A 20,539-nucleotide genomic window follows, 5' to 3' on the forward strand; every position below is an offset into this window, starting at 1 on the left:
TGTAGGTATTTAGAATGGCATAGTTGACTTGAGCCTTTTTAGAGGGATGATGGATTCAAGGAGCCATATTAGTTTGTGACACTCAGTCCTTACTTAAACCCTTAGAGAATAAAGGGTCAGTGTGGTTTTGGAATGGTGTTCCAGTTTGTGTGTACTGTTTAACTATTCAGCAGATTTGTGGTCTCTCCCAGGGTCTCTCCTCTAGTTTCTTGTTTCTTTCCCAAGTTGTTCTGTTTTCTAAATTTTGTAAAACAATACCACAGCAGAGCCAGAATACGTCTATAGCTTGTTGAAAAACAAGATCATAAATAATACTCTTTTGCCATGTAAATTATTGACACAACACAGCAACGTGATTGCAGCTCACATGTGTTTTATTAGGAGGACTGAAGTCATCTTCACCTGATCTGTGACGTAATTATGAACACCTCGTAATAATGGCCTCAAGCTGGTGTATCAGTCCAAGTATTTTCATTCAGGCGAGACCGTGAATGGCGTCATTTCAGATAGTGTCACCTTGTCTAAAGACAGAAGCCTTTCTCGCTAGTGTGTTTTGATGGATTATCGTTGTCATGGGGTTCATGGATTGACTGAGACACGGGGCACTGTAAGTAGTTTCCCGAAAATACTGCCCAAACAAAACTGGCTTCCCAACAAAGGTCACAGTGACTTCTGATGAAATGTCCTTTCTCTGAGAATTCTTTGTTTCTGAATATCACGGCGCCGGGCTCTTAAAGGGGCACGCTGACGAACATCTACTGTCACAATGGAGTGTAGTTTAGTACAATTGACTGTACCCTGTGTTAAAACGGGAATCGGCACTACATTGTCTAAAAAGACATCACAAAAATACAAAAAAACATTGTTGAGATTCTATTAATCCTATAGTGATGAAATGTCAATGTAAATTATTAGTTTTAGAAACCAATTATGCTAAAAATCTAATTTTTAACATACTTTTCATAAACTAAATTGACTTAAATTGTTTTCCAAGTCCGACCAACAATTTTTCAGCCTATACTCAAATATTTATTACACACCGAGAAGAAAATCATCAAAATGTCCTTATAGAACCTACAGCCTTTTTTTTTCATTTTAATTGTCGCCCAGTCTCTTCTTTCCTAAGTCTCTGACTAAACCCTCGCCTGAATCCAGCCAGAAATATTGATTGATTACACCCTTGCTTTTCATTTTAAGATGAAATACTGGAAACAGGAGTTCTCATTTTGTTCCATCGGTGTATCCAGCACATTATGTCAAATCTCCCTCAGCCTTCTTTCACGCCTGTGGAAAATTATACACAACTACAATACATGCATATCGGTGGAGAGGCCAGGCTCGATGACACTCTTGCATTCATTTAGAAACTGCGGGTGAGGGAGCAAGGGCAGCTGATCCTTCCACTCAGCAGCTGAATGCTGTCAGTGTGCCTTAGTGGAAGCACTGGGGCACAGCAATTGCTTTTGTGGCCTCAGTGAGCTCCTTCCACCAGGAGCTTTCTCTCGAGACTTAGCTAAGGAGCTGTACCCTACTTGTGAGCAGGCCAAATTTGGGGGAAAACAAGGAGGTTTCCCTGGAATTTCCACCACTACTGCTTCTGGATTTCATTTGTTCAAATATAATTGGAACTTCATTCATGACTTGGGAAAATGGGAAAACTAAGGGATTGGTGATAGGGCCTACTTTTGGTATGAGTGCAGTTGTATTGAAGATGTGGTACTTTTTTTATTCAGATTTTATCAGAAGCCCAGATTGATACAGAGAGGAGTTGCATGTTTGTGAAAGGCACTCTCTCAACTAGCTCTGATAAAGTAGAACACCTGCAGTTTTTGATGCTACCCTTCGGCAGTACTGAAAACGCGTCCCCATGGCAATCACATTATCTGGCTAAAAACAGCCAATGGTAGCCAGACCTTGAGATATTAATGTTCATTGTTCATTAATGCACTCACTACAGATCACTGGCTTGCCCTGTACTGGTTCCCCTATAGCTTTGTTGTGTGAACAAATGTCTCAATGTGCAAGTTGCATTGGCCTGTGTTGCCCTCTTAAAATAAGTTCGTAAGCATGGCACTGGCAATCTTCTGAATTCTGACTGAATATGACTTTTCTTCTGGCAGTGTGATTGTGGTTTGATTTACAGATGGAGTGTGGTCTGTTTTGAGAAATGTGCTGAGGAAAGAATATTGAGCTGTTTAGCAGTCATCCACAACATTTCTGCAGCTCTCTAGAAATGATTTCCCTCCACACTCGTATAAGAGCTAAAAGTAATATGAACTTGGGGGATAGGGTGGGGGTTTCGGTCAGTGTTCAGATGACGTCTAAAGCTTTTTCCACTCAGGAATCTAGCTTTTTGTGGCACTACGTCCTTTGCAATGTTTCTGTGTCCTGATGAAAGCCGGAAAAAATGTGTAGTGCTCACTCAGCGTTTTATGATTAGACCAGTGCAGCATGTAAATACAATCCAAGTTGTTGAGACATGACAGACACCAAGTTATGAGATGTATATGCAGAATAAAGTGATATGCCATGCGAACACTCAAAGAAAAATTTGAATAGAATTGTAATGAAGAGTACACTGACAAAAATATCTGATTTTATTATGGCAGTTGTGGTTGTCGAGGTACTTGGCAGATAAACATGATTTTTATTCAAATTCTTAAAACACAACACAAAGAATGAGAGAGCAGATGTTTGGGTTTGTGCATGTTTTGCCACATAAATAAAAGGGACTATAAAAATATAAACAGCAAATAAAATGACCACATACAGCACACGGCTTTGGCTATCCAAAACCAGATCTGCAAATACGTACACACAGAAGAGAGATTTGTTCATCAAGCAGACAAACAAATAAGGCCAGGCTCAAATTTGCAGCTTTGGCACAACTCTTTAAGCAGTCTAAAATTTGCTTCACTTTGTATAAGGTAAACTGCAGAAGCATGAAACATATAATTAGACATCATGGTCATTTTCATACTTTTTGGTTCTGGCCTCATGTTTTGAATTCTGCACTGGTAGGTGTTTTTTTACTGTAGTTGCTTGCACTGTTGGTTAGTCAGCTCCCCAACTGCCCTTAAAGTTCCCACCTTAGCATCTCACTCATACGAGCTACAGCTGTACATAAAATAGCTACAGCATGTGTGCTTATCTAAGTGCCAAGATTTCCAGTCATTCATTATTCTCTCTGTAGCTTTAATCATTCAAATGGTCATTTGATTCAAGTCTTTTGTTTCTTTGCTCCATGCCCTAAAGCTTCTAGGAACATCCAGGACCTTTTTAGCTTGATTTTGACATCATCTGGAATACATTTTTTTTTGAAAGCCTTTTCATGTTACTTGAGAGAAGGACATCATTTTTTACTGTTCACGTGGAGAACATATTATTTACAGTGGGCTTAACGGAATGCATTTGCATGAAAATCAAACCAACATTAATGGATGAAAGTGAGCGTGTAGACACTGTCCGAAATGTAGTTCTTATCTTTTTCCTAAATACACCATGTTAATATAAAAAAGAGAAAAGCCCACTTTGCCCCAATATAAACTGTCTGTCCACCTTGCAAGAAAGCCACCATCTCCATGCCTTATCTCCACAGTGAAACAACAACTGTGATAAAAAAAAAAAAAACAGACTCTGGCTTCTTTGCGCTTTAGAATTACAATAAACAAAAGTCAAGATAGTATTTTGTTCACTATATCTTTTTTTATGTTTGTGTATGGCTAGCAACCAGCTCCACAAAGCTGGAAGACCTGAGCTATCTCGATGAACAGCGTAACACACCATTGCGGACATCCATTCGCCTTCCCTGGCACAATACAGGGGGAAGGCCACCTCAGGACTCTAAAGGTGAATGCATTTTTATATTATTACTGTACATGCAATCCGGGGAGATAAACCGAGCTTGGATCAGAACTCAATTTCAACGTTAAACCTCTGGTAAATGAAAAGCTGAATGTTCTCAATGTGACGTCCTTTTTTTTTTCGCTGACCTTTCCTCAGGTCGTTTCTCTCCCTACAAACCGGTGGACATCATGCTCAAGCCGCTATTGTTCGAGGTGCCCAGCATCACCATGGATTCCGTGTTCGTGGGCCGAGATTGGCTCTTCCAGAAACTGGAAGACGTCTTAAAGGACAGCGAGTCCGCTGAGAGCCATGGCGCCGTTGTAGTAGGCAGCGTGGGTTACGGGAAGACGGCCATTATCTCTCGGATGGTGGCGCTGAGTTGCCATGGCGGACGAATGCGCCAAATTGCATCCAACAGTCCTGGTGCTTCTCCTAAAAGTAATAATCCATATCTCAAAATGACTACTTTTGAATTGTGCGATAATGACGGTGAAAAAAAAAAGGCCTGAATGAAGAGGATTATTTTTCTCATCTAGGTGGTGCAGGGTCAAACTCAGAACTTCCTCTAAGCCAGCCCCCACAGCCCACTCCCCCCTCGAGTGCTACAAATACATTGAGGACAAATAGCTGTCCAGGAACCCCTGAAATGCAGCGCCGCAGGGAGGAGGCTGTCAAACGGCTGGCTGCAAAGGTACATCTTCCTTAAGTGCAATGAGTATGAGGTGGAGGTCAATGGGTTCAAGGTACAAATGGGGAGGAGGGCTGTATTGTTGGAGTCATTTGTTACAGCCTAAATGATGTGTTGTTCCTCAAGAGGCTATGCTGTCCTCCTAATCTAAGCATAAGAAGCCACAAAAAAGCCTTCACACTTATATTTGGAAATACTCAATCCTATTCTGTGTGGTCTGTAGCAGTTCTGTATCTGTGCTACCCTCATTCAATACTAGAGCATTTGCTGTAAAAAATATATATAAAACACCATAATTAAAAATAAAATAAAAAGAAGAATACATTTTTTTAAGATTGTGATTTTGTGGGTGTGTTTAAGGAGGTGGGTTAACAACCACAATATTTATGGTTGCCGAAGGTCTTGCATACAATTCCAGAAGTTGGTCAAGGTTGCATGACTAATCAGCATGCAATTTAGATTTATTCACGAGCATAACTGAACAGGTCATCTGCCCCTCCAGCTGCTGACCCTGAAAATTGTGTCAGCTCCTCCAGGTTTGATTGTAATTAGGATAGTGTTATGATCCCCCCAAGCAACACTCTTGCCCTACCTTTTTCTTTGGCCCACTCAGAAACAGGGGTTCACCTGGGATTTTCGGGGGAGTTATTTGAGGTGATCAGGCACTTTTCATTTTCTTAGTCAGGTGCTGTGTGCTTGTAAGATATGTTTCCTCACATCTGATTGGCTTCAAGAGACTACTATGCTTTTTTTATGATGATATATTTATGAACTCTGGCAGCACTGTTTTCTTCAAGTCCATATTGCAGTGAATAAAATAGAAAAATTGTTGTGTTACAGGTAGTGGCGTATCATTATTGCCAAGCAGACAACACATACACCTGCTTGGTGCCAGAGTTTGTGCACAGCATCGCCGCCCTGTTGTGCCGAGCACACCAGCTTCATTCGTACCGGGAACTCCTGCTGAAAGAGCCCCACCTCCAAAGCATGCTCAGCCTACGTTCCTGTGTCCAGGACCCCATGGCTGCTTTCCGGAGGGGCGTCCTTGAGCCCCTGGCAAGCCTCCGTAAAGGTAAAAACATTGCCGTTTGATGTCTTAATATGTCAGCTTTGGCCTTTTTAAAAGTGAAATAAAGCACAGGTTTTTATATATGTGGCTACATATCTTCCTCCCCTAACTCTCTGAGTTTATGTCTTTCCAGAACGGAAGATTCCAGAGGAGAATCTTATCATTTTGATCGACGGACTAAATGAAGCGGAATTCCACAAGCCTGACTATGGAGACACAATTGCCTCCTTTATTACAAAGATTATAACCAAGTTCCCTCCCTGGCTGAAATTGGTGGTCACTGTTCGTGTTAGCCTGCTGGTAAGAAACTTCAATTCCTAAATAATATATTGGGTTAATATATAGGAATATTGGTCAATCAGTGAGTCTGTAAAGTTTCACTTTTGCTGACAACAAATGGTGTCGGTTCACTTTTTGACTAAGTAATGCTTATGATGTGACTTCCCTTTGATTGACCGGCGACCATTCCAGCCTGTAGTGTGCCTTTCACCCAAAGTCAGCCCAAATAGACTTCAACTGCCCACGACCCTAAACCTGATAAGGAAGAAAGAATATGGATGAATGAATGGATTAAACTGTGACATTCCCTTGTGTATACTGCTCTGGCTTTTTGTCAGCAGTATAGACAGCTTTTGCTGAAGCCGAAAGATTTTTTTGCTCCTCTTTGTTGTATTTTCTCTTGAGATTTATGTCACCAAGTGAGTTTTAGTTTGACACACTGACATTATGGCAGATAGTGTAAAATAATAGGTTTTTTTTTGCTTTGGATGGAAGGTGAAAAAGAAAACTGGCATAATAATCCGATTTACTATACAAAGCGCAAATTGTACCATTGGGGAAATTTGATTATAATATACCTAGGTACAATCATCAACAATTATAGGATCCAAAGTGGTCAATGTCAGCCTCTGCAAGCTTTTATTCAAAACAACCACACATCCATTCGCTGCATTAGAAGTGACTGAGCCCTACATGTGTATCCCTGCACGCATATGTTTGTGTTATGAGAGCAGTGTTATCTTGCTGAGCAATGTTACTCCATCCCCAAACAGGCAGAGGATAGGAGGATTAGGGTGAATTGATTTCTCCAATCCCTACAACATAGATTGAAATGTAGACTGTGGCTCAGACCTCTGCTTGGCAGCTGAAGGTTTGACTCTCATCTCCACGACATCCTCTACCCATTCTGACCTGGGTCTTCCTCATTGTAGTGATCTACCAATGCTGTATAATTGTAAAAATAAGCAACTAGTTTTTGCTATAACAACCTCACTGTTCATTCATGAGATGGGATGGATATGCTTCATTGAATTGGATACCCACATTTACCTGGAGTCCACACAATAGCGATAAAAATTAATAACTGACATAAACCTCTTTTTTTTTCCACTGCGCAAAAGATCTGATTGTTACTCCAGATTATCTTAAGTCACTCAGGTGTTAAATATTTGAAACCATAGTCAATTTGTTTTATGTGTGTTCTATAGGAGATCACCGGCCTTCTGCCCTTCACCAAGATTTCTCTGGACGACTTTTCACACAATCAAGAGATAAGCAACGACCTCAATGCTTACATTCAGTACCGCGTCAATGGCAGCAAGGACATCATGAACAATATTAGCCTCAACGGGAAAGCAGACCCGGTCACGGTGGGAAAGCTTAGCGGTCACCTCATCTCCCGCAGTCAAGGCTCCTACCTCTATCTCAAACTAACCCTCGATTTATTTGAGAGAGGCCACCTGGTTATCAAGAGCTCTAGTTATAAAGTGGTGCCCGTCTCACTAGCTGAGCTCTACCAGCTGCAGTGCAACATGAAGTTCATGACCAAGTCGGCTTTCGAGCGCTCGCTGCCAATCCTCAACGTCACGCTGGCCTCGCTGCATCCCATGACCGACGAGCAGCTTTTCCACGCCGTCAACGCTGGGAATGTCCAAGGGGAGCTGCCTTGGGAGGACTTCCAGCAACGCATGGACTTGCTGTCAGGCTTTCTTATCAGACGTCGCGACAAGACACGCATGTTTTGCCATCCCTCCTTCAGAGAGTGGCTCGTGTGGAGGGCCGATGGGGAGAGCGCCGACTTCCTCTGCGACCCCAGGTAAGGCCTTTGTTTTCTAATTCCTGCTGCCAAGAAACACAGTGGTGCATTGACTTCAAAGTCAAAGTGTTGATTTTGGAATCTTGTTTTACGCTGTATCTTGTGTGAGAATTACACTCTATTTTTGTGGTGGACTGTAAGTATAAAGTACAATACCTTGGATAGTGATGCATGAAAAACTTAGTTCCTCAACATGAAGAACAAAAATCACAGTTTTCCCGTTGTTGTGTTATGTATACATGTGAGGTTCAACACCATATATGCTCTATTCTTTAGTTCTGTCTAAAGTTTCTTTTTTTTTTCTTCTGGCAACACAAAGTCAGAAGAAGGCGATGGCCCATTAGTTTTAAAACTCTGATCTTGTCCTTGTTGTAGTATTATTACATGCCTTTGTAAAACTGAAGACCACAAGATTAGATCAGTTGTTGTTTTTTCCCCCTATCGGATCCTCTGGGCTTTCAAAGAACAGACTTCCACAATTTGAATCATTCATTAAGACAAAAGCTTGAATTTTGGCAGCGAAGATGAATATGCATTGCTACGCTGATACGGTTCCTAACTGCAGAGAATTTTAGAGCCAATCAAAGTGTACTCCAATCAAGCATGTCGTTTTAATGATAGAATCTGGCCCTTCCGGCTCCTAATGATGCGGCACACACCTGATCAAGTGTTTCTTTGAATGTCCACCGCTTTTATTATATTTCTTCAGCAAGCATGCTCTTCTCTTGTACAACTAAATGACGGCTCCTTTAAATTGATGAAGTACTCTGAAAATATTGTTCATTCACTCTTTTTAAGAACTCATTTAACTGAAGAATGGAAATGCTAGCAGCAAACACTGTTTCCAAGTGAAAGTAGTGAGCCTACCATTTTGAGCATTAATATTTCATTATGCAGTTTTGGTTGACGGCTAAAGTGGGTGCATTGTCTCTATAAAAGTTGGGAAACACTGCTCTATTGTGTTGTGCAGGACTGGTCACGCTCTCGTTGCATTCATGCTGTCCCGTCAAGAAGGGAAACTGAATCGGCAACAGACCATGGAATTAGGGCACCACATTCTTAAGGCTCACATCTTCAAGGTAAGAAAGGTTCCAGTCAAAATTCCATTCATATTTACATGTATTCCTTTTTGGGGGAGAATTGTGGGGGTTCTCTGCTTTTTGCTGGGTTAAACAAAGAAGGGTGGCAAGCGCCATTGATCCCATGTTAAGCTTCAGTTTAGTTCAATTTGGGTGTGTGGTGGTGGTTTATATTGTTGTTTGCTTTTGTGGCAGGGCCTCAGTAAGAAAACGGGCGTGTCGTCCAGCGTGCTGCAGGCTTTGTGGATCAGCTGTAGTGGCGATGGCCTCTCTGCAGCATTGGCTTCTCTGAGAAATCTTTACACTCCTAATGTAAAGGTGAGACAAAATCTAAAGAAGTACTTTTAGGGGAAAACATACCAAGAAAGAATCTTCTCAAATTTGTAGTTTTGCATTTCATCACATCATTTTTTTTGCGTTTTCATTTTAAAGCTACATGTACACAGTATGAGTCAATACAATGACAATGAAGTGAAGTGAAAAAGTATTAGTTATCAATCCTCCTCACATTACAGCAAAAGTAAATGCCTGAAGGTCAAGCGTCTTCTTCCACTTCATAAACCATTCTCACCTCAGTGAGTAGTGACATCTGCCATATTAGTTACACCGTAAAATAGGTCACGTGAGTTGTAGTAAAGTGCAGTTACATAACAAGGTTTTAAACTCATGGAACCTTCTTTCATGACCTCACTTAATGTTCTGCTCCAGTCAAAGAATCTTGAGAGAAGGAATAGCAAAAAAATGTGTAAGAAGCGTTATTTCCCAGATGCATTTAATATTTGATTTTGCCCTTGTAATCAACTCAAGTGTTCACAAAACAGACCCATTTGCATCTTTTGTTCCAGTCCTCTTGGACCAGCCTGTACCCTCTGCACACATTGTTTCCTTGTAATGAAGAACACTCCAGATTTTATCCAACCTCTAACAATACCATTTGAAATCAATTCAGATGCTGAGCACTTCCTCTTTTGTTTGTATTGAAAGGAGACATTAGCCTCTTCAAGAAAGCCCATTATCTCTGATTAATGCTTTCTGGCTTGTGGCTAAATATTTTTTTTTTACCCCGCTTGTCACCGGTGTTAGCGTCTCACTTGTTGTCATCACCAATATACATTTGCGAGTCACTATGCGCCAGTGCGACATCACTCTCAGGGAAACATTTATAAGACTGACCTTGTTCTGTCCTCCGTCACACGAAATCTATTCACAAGCAACAAATTCACGCTATTTCCTATTCTGTCCTCAGAATACTCATTTGGCCCTGTGCCTTTGTTGTACAATGTGTTTTATTGATTTTACTCATTTCTCAGAAAAGAAAAATCTGTCTTGATATTTGCTTCAGTGAAAGGCCATTCCCCTCCCCTTACTTTGAGAAGATGTTTCAGTTCAGGTTAAGGTAACATTTCTAAGGAAATAGACAAGAATTGATAATACCAAAGATTTAATTCTCTATACTGGATAGAATTCTTTATCAAACCAAGCATTCGTTTGTTTGTTTGGATCAGGTCTTTGCATATATTATTGATTACATTCATCCACCCTTCCATTTTTTCCGCACACATGTCCTCGTTAGGTTTGCGGGTGAGCTGCAGCCTATCGAAACTGTGCTTAAGAATGAATGTTAGCCAAGCACGACACATAGAAAAACAAGCATTCATTTTCCCAAACCTCATTTCAAAGTGAAATGAAAAACAGTTTGATGTTTTTGTTTTCTTATTGAAAAATGTATTCTTTTTTTATAATAGGAGGAGGGACATTTTTTAGGAATTTATCATTATTTGCTCCTTTTGTTAGAACAGATATTAATAGAAGTTACCCTCATGAATTTTCTTTGCTGATTGGCAATTAAAAAGTTCAGACATCTTCAATATTTTTATTTATAATGGTAATATTGTAAACAGTGTTGGTTAGATACTATGTTTTGGATACTCATTTCTATTGGTTTATGCACCGATAAAAGATTGAGTTTGCAAAATATATTTTTTTTACTGTCACAAATCAATTTTGTGGAAAATCGGGTTGTGTCAAAGGCATAGGAATTTTATTTGACTTTATAGTAAGGATAATGTTGCTGAATGTTCCTTATACACCTTAGGTGAGCCGTCTGCTCATGCTGGGCGGTGCCAACGTCAATTACCGCACCGAAGTGCTGAACAACGCCCCAGTTATCTGCGTCCAGTGCCACCTGGGCCATTTGGAAATTGCCTGCTTGCTGTTGGAATTCGGCGCCAGCGTGGAAGTGGTGTCAGAAAACGGGATGAACCCCCTGTGCTACTCAGCGGCTGCTGGACACCTGAATCTGGTCATGATGCTCTGCAAGCGGGGGGCCAGGGTGAGCAGATGTTCATGTGACATAAATATAGGGCACCACCTTGAATGCAGGTGATCAAAGTGAGCATCAAAATGGGTCAACTGCATTTTTGCACAACAGATTTGGTTGAAAAAGTCTGACTAAAACTAGATCCAAAACAACAACAAAAAACATCTCAAATCTATGATTTTTCTTGTTTTATCACAGGGAACTTTATTTGGCCTTGCAGTGACTTATCTATGAGGCGCGTTCAATCAATAAGCATAGAACAATTTTCAAATGCTCCAAATAGATGTGAGATGACGATCAATGTTGCTCTCTCCACCGAAGAAGAAAAATACATAAATCATCGTTGTTATTGACAAGCATGCATTCACAAAGTTGAATTCATCCCGGTAGTGATGGTGTAATGGGTATATTTTTATCTATATACCCAAGTAACCACTATAAAGAAAATAACCAGATCTTATTTTATTTATTTAAAAGGAAAAATATGCTCTTTTATTTTTAAGTGTAAAAATTAAGATTTATTATCATTGACAACTAAAGAAATTGCATATATATTTTATTTTAGCAAGCAGGCATTATGTACTTTATTATTGACTTACCCAAAAGGAGGTGGCGGCTGAGATCCAGCCCCCGTGCCTTGAATTTAAAATAGAGGAAACCCGTGAGGAGCAATACAACTAACAAATGTGTACTATTTGCCAGGTCGACCATGTAGATAAGAGTGGTCAGTGCGCTCTTGTGCACGCCGCTCTCCGAGGACATCCAGATATTATCCAGTACCTACTGGAGATGGAATGGAGCGCCGAGGGGCAACAGCAAGATTGTGCTTTGAAGAGCCGAGCCCTCCAGCAGGCTTTGATTGGAGCTGCGAGCATGGGACATACACAGGTATGGATCATAGTGTATGAATCAAAAGCCTCGAGTTCTTGCCTTAAATTTCTAAATGATAACGTGCTACGAATTTGGTTGCATAAATTTTTGATTTTTCTTGGGGATGAAATATTGCAAAAATTTGAATGAAAACTATTCTTTTAAACAAAATGGCATGTATGAAAGAGGACGACATTCATTGGTGTTTTACCTTTTCATCAATTGGAATTTTCGATTGGTTTTTGATCCATATGTCGATCCTCATTAATGTATCATGACTGACATGACAAAGTTTATATACAGTAGAAGATATTTTTGCTGTAAAATTTCATAACACCATATTTGATTGCTCTTCACATTAACAAATCCCTAAAGCTCATTTTTAAGCCTTGGCCATAGCAAGGTTGCCATGTCCTTCAGAACAGAAATTCATGTTTCTTGCGAAACACTGTTATCCAAATCACTTCAAACGTAAATATACATATCAGTCTAAAAAAGATGTCATTTAACTTTTAAGACCAAAGGGGGGTAACAACACCACAGTGTAAGATTTTGTTTATGCCGTGGTCTATTATTTTCACTCAAAATTAGCATACCCATCTCAGCATGTTGTTTGGTCTTTTTATGTTGAAACACTATATGCCATTCATCAAAGTTTCTTTCTGGCAGGTTGTGAGCGGCTTGCTGGCAATGAATAATGAGTATATCGTGCAAATTGATAGCCACGACACTCTGTGGGGGGAGACAGGTATGTTTCCATCCATCTTTTTACGTTATGTTTTTTCTTTGTTTTTTCTTTTTCTCAATCACAGCAAGTGTTTTATCATTCTGGTCCTCTTTGGAGATGCTGCATTTTTATGGTACTACTGCGTTCTCGTGTACTGGTCTTTCTGGTAAAAGCATTTGCTGTTGTGTTCATGTGGGTTTTTACTTAGAGGTTGGTAAACACGGCATTTCCTCTGTGGAGTGGTTCTCCGGTGTGCCGCTGGATTACTGCTGCGCTGTCTCCTCTCGGTGCTATTTATTTGGAGGCCAACAACACTTTGGACATTTTCGAGCACTCCCCCATCTGTTCCATAAAAGATACTTCAATTTCCTGTCTGTGGCTCGGGAGGTTTTGTAGGATGACATACAGCTTGCAAGATTAGACATCTTAATCATTTGTTGTCCAAAAAAAATTCTACTTTGGCCGTATTTACATAACTTTGGCAGATTACATGACATGTTGGAATGGAATCACCACCAAAATTTGAGGCAGTGCGGATAAAGAGTGTTCACAAATTGGTGTGTTGAACATGACAGAAACATTGTAGTAATTGCTGTAGTTTCTCACATTTGGCAGCAGTTTCCTCAATAAATGTACAACAAGCATGTGCATCTAATGAGGATTCGCTCATTTGAAGCATCGGAATGCACATTTCAAGGAGGCTTTTCATGCTTCTTATAAGATAAAAATGTAATTTACACACACTAAAGATATTGTATATGTCCTTGGTTTATTTTCCTTTTATTTCTGGCTACATGTATATTCAATTTTGGATACATTCCAAACTTTGATTTACATCAATTGGACTACATTATTTGATTGGTGTAAATATTGCTACTCTATGCATGGGGTCAGCAATTATAGTGTCACACCAAGTTTCATTTTAATCCCTTACCATTAGCTATTTGGCAGTAATTCAATGTTTTCGTTGGAAAATCTCATCCAATTTGTCTGATAGGTCTGACTATTATCTCACCTGATAAAGCAATACTGCCAGTGTTCCATTTTTCTCTCATGGATCTTGAAACAAATTGAACAGATGAATATTGATAGAGATTTCCTCTGTACACAACTGCATCAAGGAAATAAACAAACAAACAAAGCACAGATCACAGGCGGTAGCAACATTAGGGTTTGAAAAATAATCTCGGCAAGTGTGTCCGCATAATAAGAAATCTAGATTGCTTTCCTTGCAGATTTGATCCTTAGATGTATACATACAAAAGGGCCCCTCCTCAAGATACTAAGCTCAGAGAAAAACAAACTTTAAACTAGAAAATACAACAATGCATGAATCATTGTACCAAAAACAATTGTGTCCTTCTAAGTAAATATTTGAGTTGGTTCTGAATGTTCGAAAGGTGGGTCATCCTGTTGGGCTCATCAATCTAGACCAGCCGTTCTCCCGTTCAAACCACCACAAGATGTCAGACCTTATTACCACTCCGGGACAAAGGAATCTCAAATATTCCCCCCTCGGCGGAGCCTCTCGCGGCCACAGTCTGGCACTTGCGTCTCCGCTGTTTGCTCAGCGGATGCTAAATTGCATCCGCTGCACATGAGTGAAATTGCAGGTCTGTAGCAGCACTGAGCTGTGGAGAAGTGACTCGCACGTCCTTATGATGAGCAGCGTGTCTGATATACCCCTTGCCACCAGGACCTTATTTAGAAACCACCAGGAGCCCATCCGTAGTCAGGGAAAATAGGCTGGCGCTGTGTCATAGCCTAGCGGGGACTGAACATTTTATTGGAAGGAGTATTACAGGTTGAAGGTCAGATCAAATCATCGTCTTGTTACGCCCGTGTTGTTTACACCTGTGAAGATTACTACATACTAGGGAGGTATGGAAGTTAACTATATATAAGATGTGTAAATATTCACTGTCATATGTCTCTGCGGGTTAGAAATTGCTTTTTTTTACATTGAATTTTGCACGGATCAAGGCACCAACACAATAACAAAAGTTTGAAGCCTGGAAAATTCTCAAGGCTCATCTTCATACAGAGACAAGAGCACTTTTGTGTTCATAAACAAAGTAGCCTCAAACCAGGAAAATATTTTAGCAGAACTGAAGTACAACATCCGCTAGCTATACTAATTTTACCATTTAAGTATTTAAATTGCCCAATTCAATGACATTCACTTCCAGTGCATTGATAATAATGCTTAGCAGTAAATACAGCTCATTTCTTGCAGCTATACATCATAGGAATAATGTAAGAAAAGTGTTCTCAATATGATTCCGTTCCAGATTAGTACTTACTGCAAATTTCGATCAAAAAATGAACATTCTTACATTAGGTGTTACCTCTTATTATTGTATGACAGAGAAACTGAGTGTTACAGGTACTATAGAGAAGGACTAATATTGTATGCCATCCCACTTTATACCTTATGGTGTGTGTCACCTGTTTAAAATGAAATGGATCTTTCATCTCTATGCAAATAGGCCTGGTGTGTCGCCCATTGTTGAGTAGAGGATGATTGGATTGCACATCTGTGCTCTCTTCCTCTTTTAAAGCTTCCTCTGAGGATGGCGTCTCTTTTACCCAAAGAGAGGTGATTTGCTTTCCCAAGATGCTCTTTGTCAGCTCACAGTATAAATTCCCCAAAAATTTCCAATGTCGGATTTGTTTTGTTTAAGATGCCAGAAGACAAGATACATTTGTATTCATGTCTTCCTTGAAATTGGCCCGTTTAGTTAATTTCACTGATAAAATGTTTTGGGGCTCTTTACAAAACCTTGAGAAAATGACCATGATTTGAAGTGATTTTCACCAATTGGAAGCCTTTGCCAGAACAGAGTGTTTGCATGATTGAGATTGTCAGGTAATCTTCCAGGTTATTTACCTGTGATGAGTTCAGGCTCTGCCTGCGCAATTTGATGGCAATGGGATTTTTAGCTTGGGGAAGCAATCACGTTTTCTTGCTTTACTAGCTTGTGATTTGTCACCTCCTCGCCAAGAATGTTGGCTTCTTCGGTGGGTCACCACAGATGAGAAAAAAATGCATTCTCATTTTGAAGTGAGGCTCTTTATGCTGATTTAGGTCATACTGCTATTACAAACTCATTTTTGAATGTGAAAACTGGCCTCAGTTATTCTCAGTCACATCATCTTTAAACACCACGCAGTCTTCAACTCATTAGTTTCCGTAAAAATTGTCAAATATTGACATAAATAAAATGTGAAAAGAACAAGTATGACTGCATGACACCTTGTAACAATTGTCGGGTGGGAAGCAGTTGAGAAAGAACATGACATGCACGAGTGAAAACAAAATGACTACAATTTTAGAATCAGCGTGCAATTTTTTAGTTTGAATCAACTTAAAAATCGAACTCAACAGAATCTGTTTCTCAGTGTAGAGTCTTATTTTGCCAATCATTCTAACATATTCACTCCTATCCTTGTCCACATTGAACTTATTCTGAACTACATACACAGCCCCCAGTTGCATTTGTGTCTCAATGTTTATACTGTTTACCTTTCCATCCTTTAAAATATCCTCACGACACCAAAACAAACCGGGAACTTAACTTTTCATTGGATGAAAATGGTCACACATTTACAAAGTTCAATAAACACACGCCTGTCATGCATTTGTTGGTCGCCTTTGAATTTAAAGGAATCTTGTCGTGTCCCTACTTATCTCCTCAGCGTTGACTGCAGCCGCCGGTCGAGGCAAGATGGAGGTGTGCAGCTTTCTGCTGGAGCGAGGGGTGACGGTGCAGCAGGTCAACCGGCGGGGGGTGTCTCCACTATTCTGTGCCGTCAGACAGGGACACTGGCAGGTGAGCGCAACACGGTTTCCGTATCCAAGGCAACCATTGATTCTTACTTCTCCGCATGATGTTCTCTAACTCGCAGTGAACTGAATAACCTCCTTCACTGCATTCACTCGTTTTCTTATTGGAAAGAGTGAATAGGTAAAGAACATACTTTTAGAACTTACTACCCACCTCGGCCCTTTCTTTTGTTTCCCAAGGTCACATCCTTGCAGCATGGTTTGGATATATACTCTATGATTCAATAACTAAATAAAAACACCAATGGAATCGAGTACATATATGAATAACTGTCAATGACTGAACTAAACCATTAGTTCATTTTTTTTTTTTTTAGATTTATTTGTCACCCTGCTGTGCTCTCTTCTAGATTGCAGAGTTGCTGTTGCAGCACGGCGCCGACATTAACGTCAGTGACAAACAGGGCAGAACATTACTAATGGTGGCAGCCTGCGAGGGTCACCTGAGCACCGTTGACTTTCTGCTCTCCAAAGGTGAGCTAGACAGTGGTGCTCACTTTACCAGTCAATGCAGACACAAGGCAAATATATTTGTATGACACCTTATTTCTAAACACAAATGAATAACAGTGTATGTGTTTAGTATTCACAGATTATACCAAATAATGTACAATGAAAGGTGAAAAATCACGTCTCAAGTTGCATTTAGTTTGTGGTTTGGTAAGTCACTACAAACCAAAAACAAATGTTATGCTTGAATGGTAAAATAGGGTGAAACAGAAAAATATAGATAGTAGATTAAGTTTTCTTAATAGTATAGCCTAAAAAAACTGTCATAATTTGCTGTAAAATTGGAGAAATAACATAAGTAGTACTTGAGTATAAATCACAGGGCCAGCCAAAGTATAAAAAAGCTGACTTATAGTCCAGAGAATACGGTATGTGTTGTAGTAGTTAGTCACATGGGATGTGTTTTTGTGTCTCTAAAGGTGCCTCACTGACTTCCACGGACAAGGAGGGTTTAACAGGCCTCAGTTGGGCTTGTCTGAAAGGACACAAGAATGTCGTGCAGCTTTTAGTAGAGAAAGGCTCCGTCATCGACCACACCGATAAAAATGGACGTACTCCTTTGGACCTGGCCGCCTTCTTCGGCGATGCAGAAATTGTGCGTGGCCGTACACTTTCAAACACGCATGGCTGGCATAATCATATTGATTTTATTCATTGCAATGTATTTTTTGAATACACAGTACTAGGTATTAGTTAGCTGGTTTAACTGGATCTTTGCCTCCCTGTAGGTCCAGTATTTGGTGGAAAGAGGGGCCGTGGTGGAGCATGTGGACTACAGTGGCATGAGACCTCTGGACCGAGCTATCGGCTGTCGGAACACATCGGTGGTGGTCACCCTGCTGAAAAAAGGGGCCAAGCTTGGTAAGTTTTTTACTAAAACTATAATGTCTTCATTTGTGCATTTAAATGTTTTAGTAGTATTGTTCAATACATAAAAATAGCGTTTGTACAAGTATAGATTTTTGCATTTTATCTCAGGTTAATTTGTCAATTAGACCATTGCTTTTTGGGGGAGTTTTTTTAATAGAAAAAATAATCCTAAACACCAAATATAGTCTGTTCTAAAAAGGACTACCTTCCCATGCTGGGATTTAAAATGGCATGAATTATACCCCAGAAAAATGAAGGCAAAAGCGCACGCCAGTTTTTTTGTGTGGATAAGACATTTTTGCCCAAATTCTTCCCGTAAAATGTAAATGAAGGTCACTGTTTGCCGAGTTTTTTTTCTTTGCTTTCGTATTCCGTTACGGCTCTAAGAATAAGCCCAGACTAATTCGGTGGAATGCTGCGAGGAACCACGGGTCCATTCACTTTTCATTTGTGTGTGCGCGCGCTGGGAATACATGCGTGTCCTTTCCTCCCTCATGTGCTTCTGGGCTAAGTTTAGACTGTGACTTATCACCTTAATGGCAAACCTGAAGTTATGTGGGTCTGCCACATATCTGTGCTGCACTTTGCAATGGACACCTTGCGACTTTCACTGCTGCATGCTGAACCTTTTGCACTGCTCAAACTCCTTTAAAGCACTGCTTCTCAATTTTTTTTAGAACCACTACCTCCAAAATCTACATACCTCTATTCATGAACATAGGTTATTTTTTTATATATATATGTAATTTTTTTTGCTTAGTATAAGGTTGGGCAAACCTTAAATGCAGTGTAATTTCAAAATAGACAAATACAACAGAGACAAAAACTTTATCTAATGTGCATGTCAATTCATTTTAATCAAAAAATATTCATTTAATCTTTGAAATTATAACTATCATTTATTTGTAGCTTATTCACAACTATATTGACCATTTTTTAATATATATATTTTTTTAAAACTCATGTAGAATTAATTTTAAGGAGCCAAAATGCTGGTCATAGGATACTTTGGCAGATCTTTTCCCGGCCAAGCTGGAATGATCACTCGGTCCACTCTTTGAGAATCGCTGCTTTAACGAGTATGTGACCTCTCCTGTCCCTTTTTCCCTTGTGCTAACTCTTTCCCTACCCGCTGCCTCTAAACTAAGGCCACAGAACTTCTCCTTACGATCGATCAGGTACAATCTTTAGGTAACTTTACCTTATTGTGAAAGTTGACAGAGCAATACAGGCAGCACCCGTGGCGCCTTCTGACACGAGCTGCCTAACGATGTTGCGCCCTCATTTCTCTTTGGCAGGCAACGCCGCTTGGGCCATGGCGACCTCCAAGCCTGATATCCTCATCATCCTGCTGCAGAAGCTCATGGAGGAAGGCAACCTGCTTTACAAGGTGACCTTTTGAGAAGACATTTTTACTCACTTTTGTTGTGAACAACTCTTGTTTGCCAATACTTCATTTGTCACTTAGTTAGTCTTCAGCAAAATATTTTGATAGGCAATTTAGCGTCTTATTCCTTCCATGTGCTCAATATTCTCCGCTCACTGTTTGGCTAGAATGAAAAAAATAGATACTTGTATGGGCAGTGTTCGTGTTAGAGCAATTTCCTACACAAAACATAATAAACATTATTCCAATCAAACGATTGAATTTCATGGGGGGGAAAAAAACATCTAAAAATGCTGGCCGGCACAGCAATGAAACTAAATCAATGACCTCATTTATGGTAACTGACACTAGATTCTTGGCCAACAATGAAATGGAATTTAAACTCTATTTTGGGTTTATTTGACAAAGAAATGGACTCGAAGTCCAATCTATCGAATTCAAAAAGTGCCCCCTCGGGTAATAGTGAAACTTAAAAAAGTAAAATAGAGTCTCAACACTGAATCAGAGCAATGTCAAATCCAGAATTTGAAGGGATGGATAATAGATGGGGGTGGACCAGCTGTTTTTTTTTTTTTTAAAGGGAACCTGATCGATGCTTTGACATTTCAAGTCGTTAGTGCAGAAAGGTTAAATCTGCCAGGCTAACGGGGCTCTCTTTCATGCTGTCGTTGCCACTGTAGGAAGTCTCACGCTATATAAACGACGGACTGCGGGCCGACTGCAAGCCTTTACCCAATTCAGTTCAGAAGTGTCCTAGTTTAAACCAAGACTTGGCTGGCTGGACACATCATTTGCATTTTTCCAGCTTCGCTCACCACGTGGCTCTCTCTTACTGTGTTCTCCAGAAAGGCAAGATGAAGGAGGCGGCTCAGAGGTACCAGTACGCTTTGAGGAAGTTTCCCAGGGAAGGCTTCGGAGACGACCTGAAGGCCTTCAAAGACCTGCGGGTCTCTCTCTACCTCAACCTGTCCCGCTGTCGCAGAAAAACCAACGTATGTTTTCATCACCCTTCTCTTTCTTAACACTTCAAAGTGTAGTGCAGGGTTTTTTTTTTTTAGGTTTAAATTGATAATGGCTGAACTCTTCCACACAGGACTTCGGGATGGCTGAGGAGTTTGCCACTAAAGCGCTGGAGCTCAAACCAAAATCCTACGAAGCTTATTATGCCCGTGCACGAGCGAAAAGGAGCAGCAGGTAAAGGATTCAGAAAAACATTCCAAGGCCAATGAAG

The 20,539-nt window shown here is 40.2% G+C and overlaps 1 protein-coding gene across 3 annotated transcripts in view; it reads left to right on the forward strand.

The window, feature by feature from the left end:
- The window catches only part of tanc1b (tetratricopeptide repeat, ankyrin repeat and coiled-coil containing 1b), a 61,219-nt gene that overhangs the window by 38,223 nt on the left and 2,457 nt on the right, over positions 1–20,539 (forward strand). For 2 of the 3 annotated variants that reach the window (XM_077727957.1, XM_077727959.1), the window contains 19 exons: positions 3,727–3,849; positions 4,003–4,284; positions 4,383–4,537; positions 5,375–5,606; positions 5,737–5,903; positions 7,091–7,698; positions 8,669–8,777; positions 8,973–9,095; positions 10,873–11,109; positions 11,800–11,985; positions 12,637–12,715; positions 16,394–16,527; positions 16,892–17,015; positions 17,471–17,646; positions 17,780–17,912; positions 19,070–19,099; positions 19,220–19,311; positions 20,154–20,300; positions 20,402–20,502. In XM_077727957.1, coding sequence (XP_077584083.1) covers positions 3,727–3,849; positions 4,003–4,284; positions 4,383–4,537; positions 5,375–5,606; positions 5,737–5,903; positions 7,091–7,698; positions 8,669–8,777; positions 8,973–9,095; positions 10,873–11,109; positions 11,800–11,985; positions 12,637–12,715; positions 16,394–16,527; positions 16,892–17,015; positions 17,471–17,646; positions 17,780–17,912; positions 19,070–19,099; positions 19,220–19,311; positions 20,154–20,300; positions 20,402–20,502 — 3,238 coding nt within the window. The remainder of the gene's footprint in view (positions 1–3,726; positions 3,850–4,002; positions 4,285–4,382; positions 4,538–5,374; positions 5,607–5,736; positions 5,904–7,090; positions 7,699–8,668; positions 8,778–8,972; positions 9,096–10,872; positions 11,110–11,799; positions 11,986–12,636; positions 12,716–16,393; positions 16,528–16,891; positions 17,016–17,470; positions 17,647–17,779; positions 17,913–19,069; positions 19,100–19,219; positions 19,312–20,153; positions 20,301–20,401; positions 20,503–20,539) is intronic. The other variant, XM_077727958.1, reaches the window with a different exon arrangement.

Source organism: Stigmatopora nigra, chromosome 11 (genome assembly GCF_051989575.1).
Source record: "Stigmatopora nigra isolate UIUO_SnigA chromosome 11, RoL_Snig_1.1, whole genome shotgun sequence".
NCBI lineage: Eukaryota > Metazoa > Chordata > Actinopteri > Syngnathiformes > Syngnathidae > Stigmatopora > Stigmatopora nigra.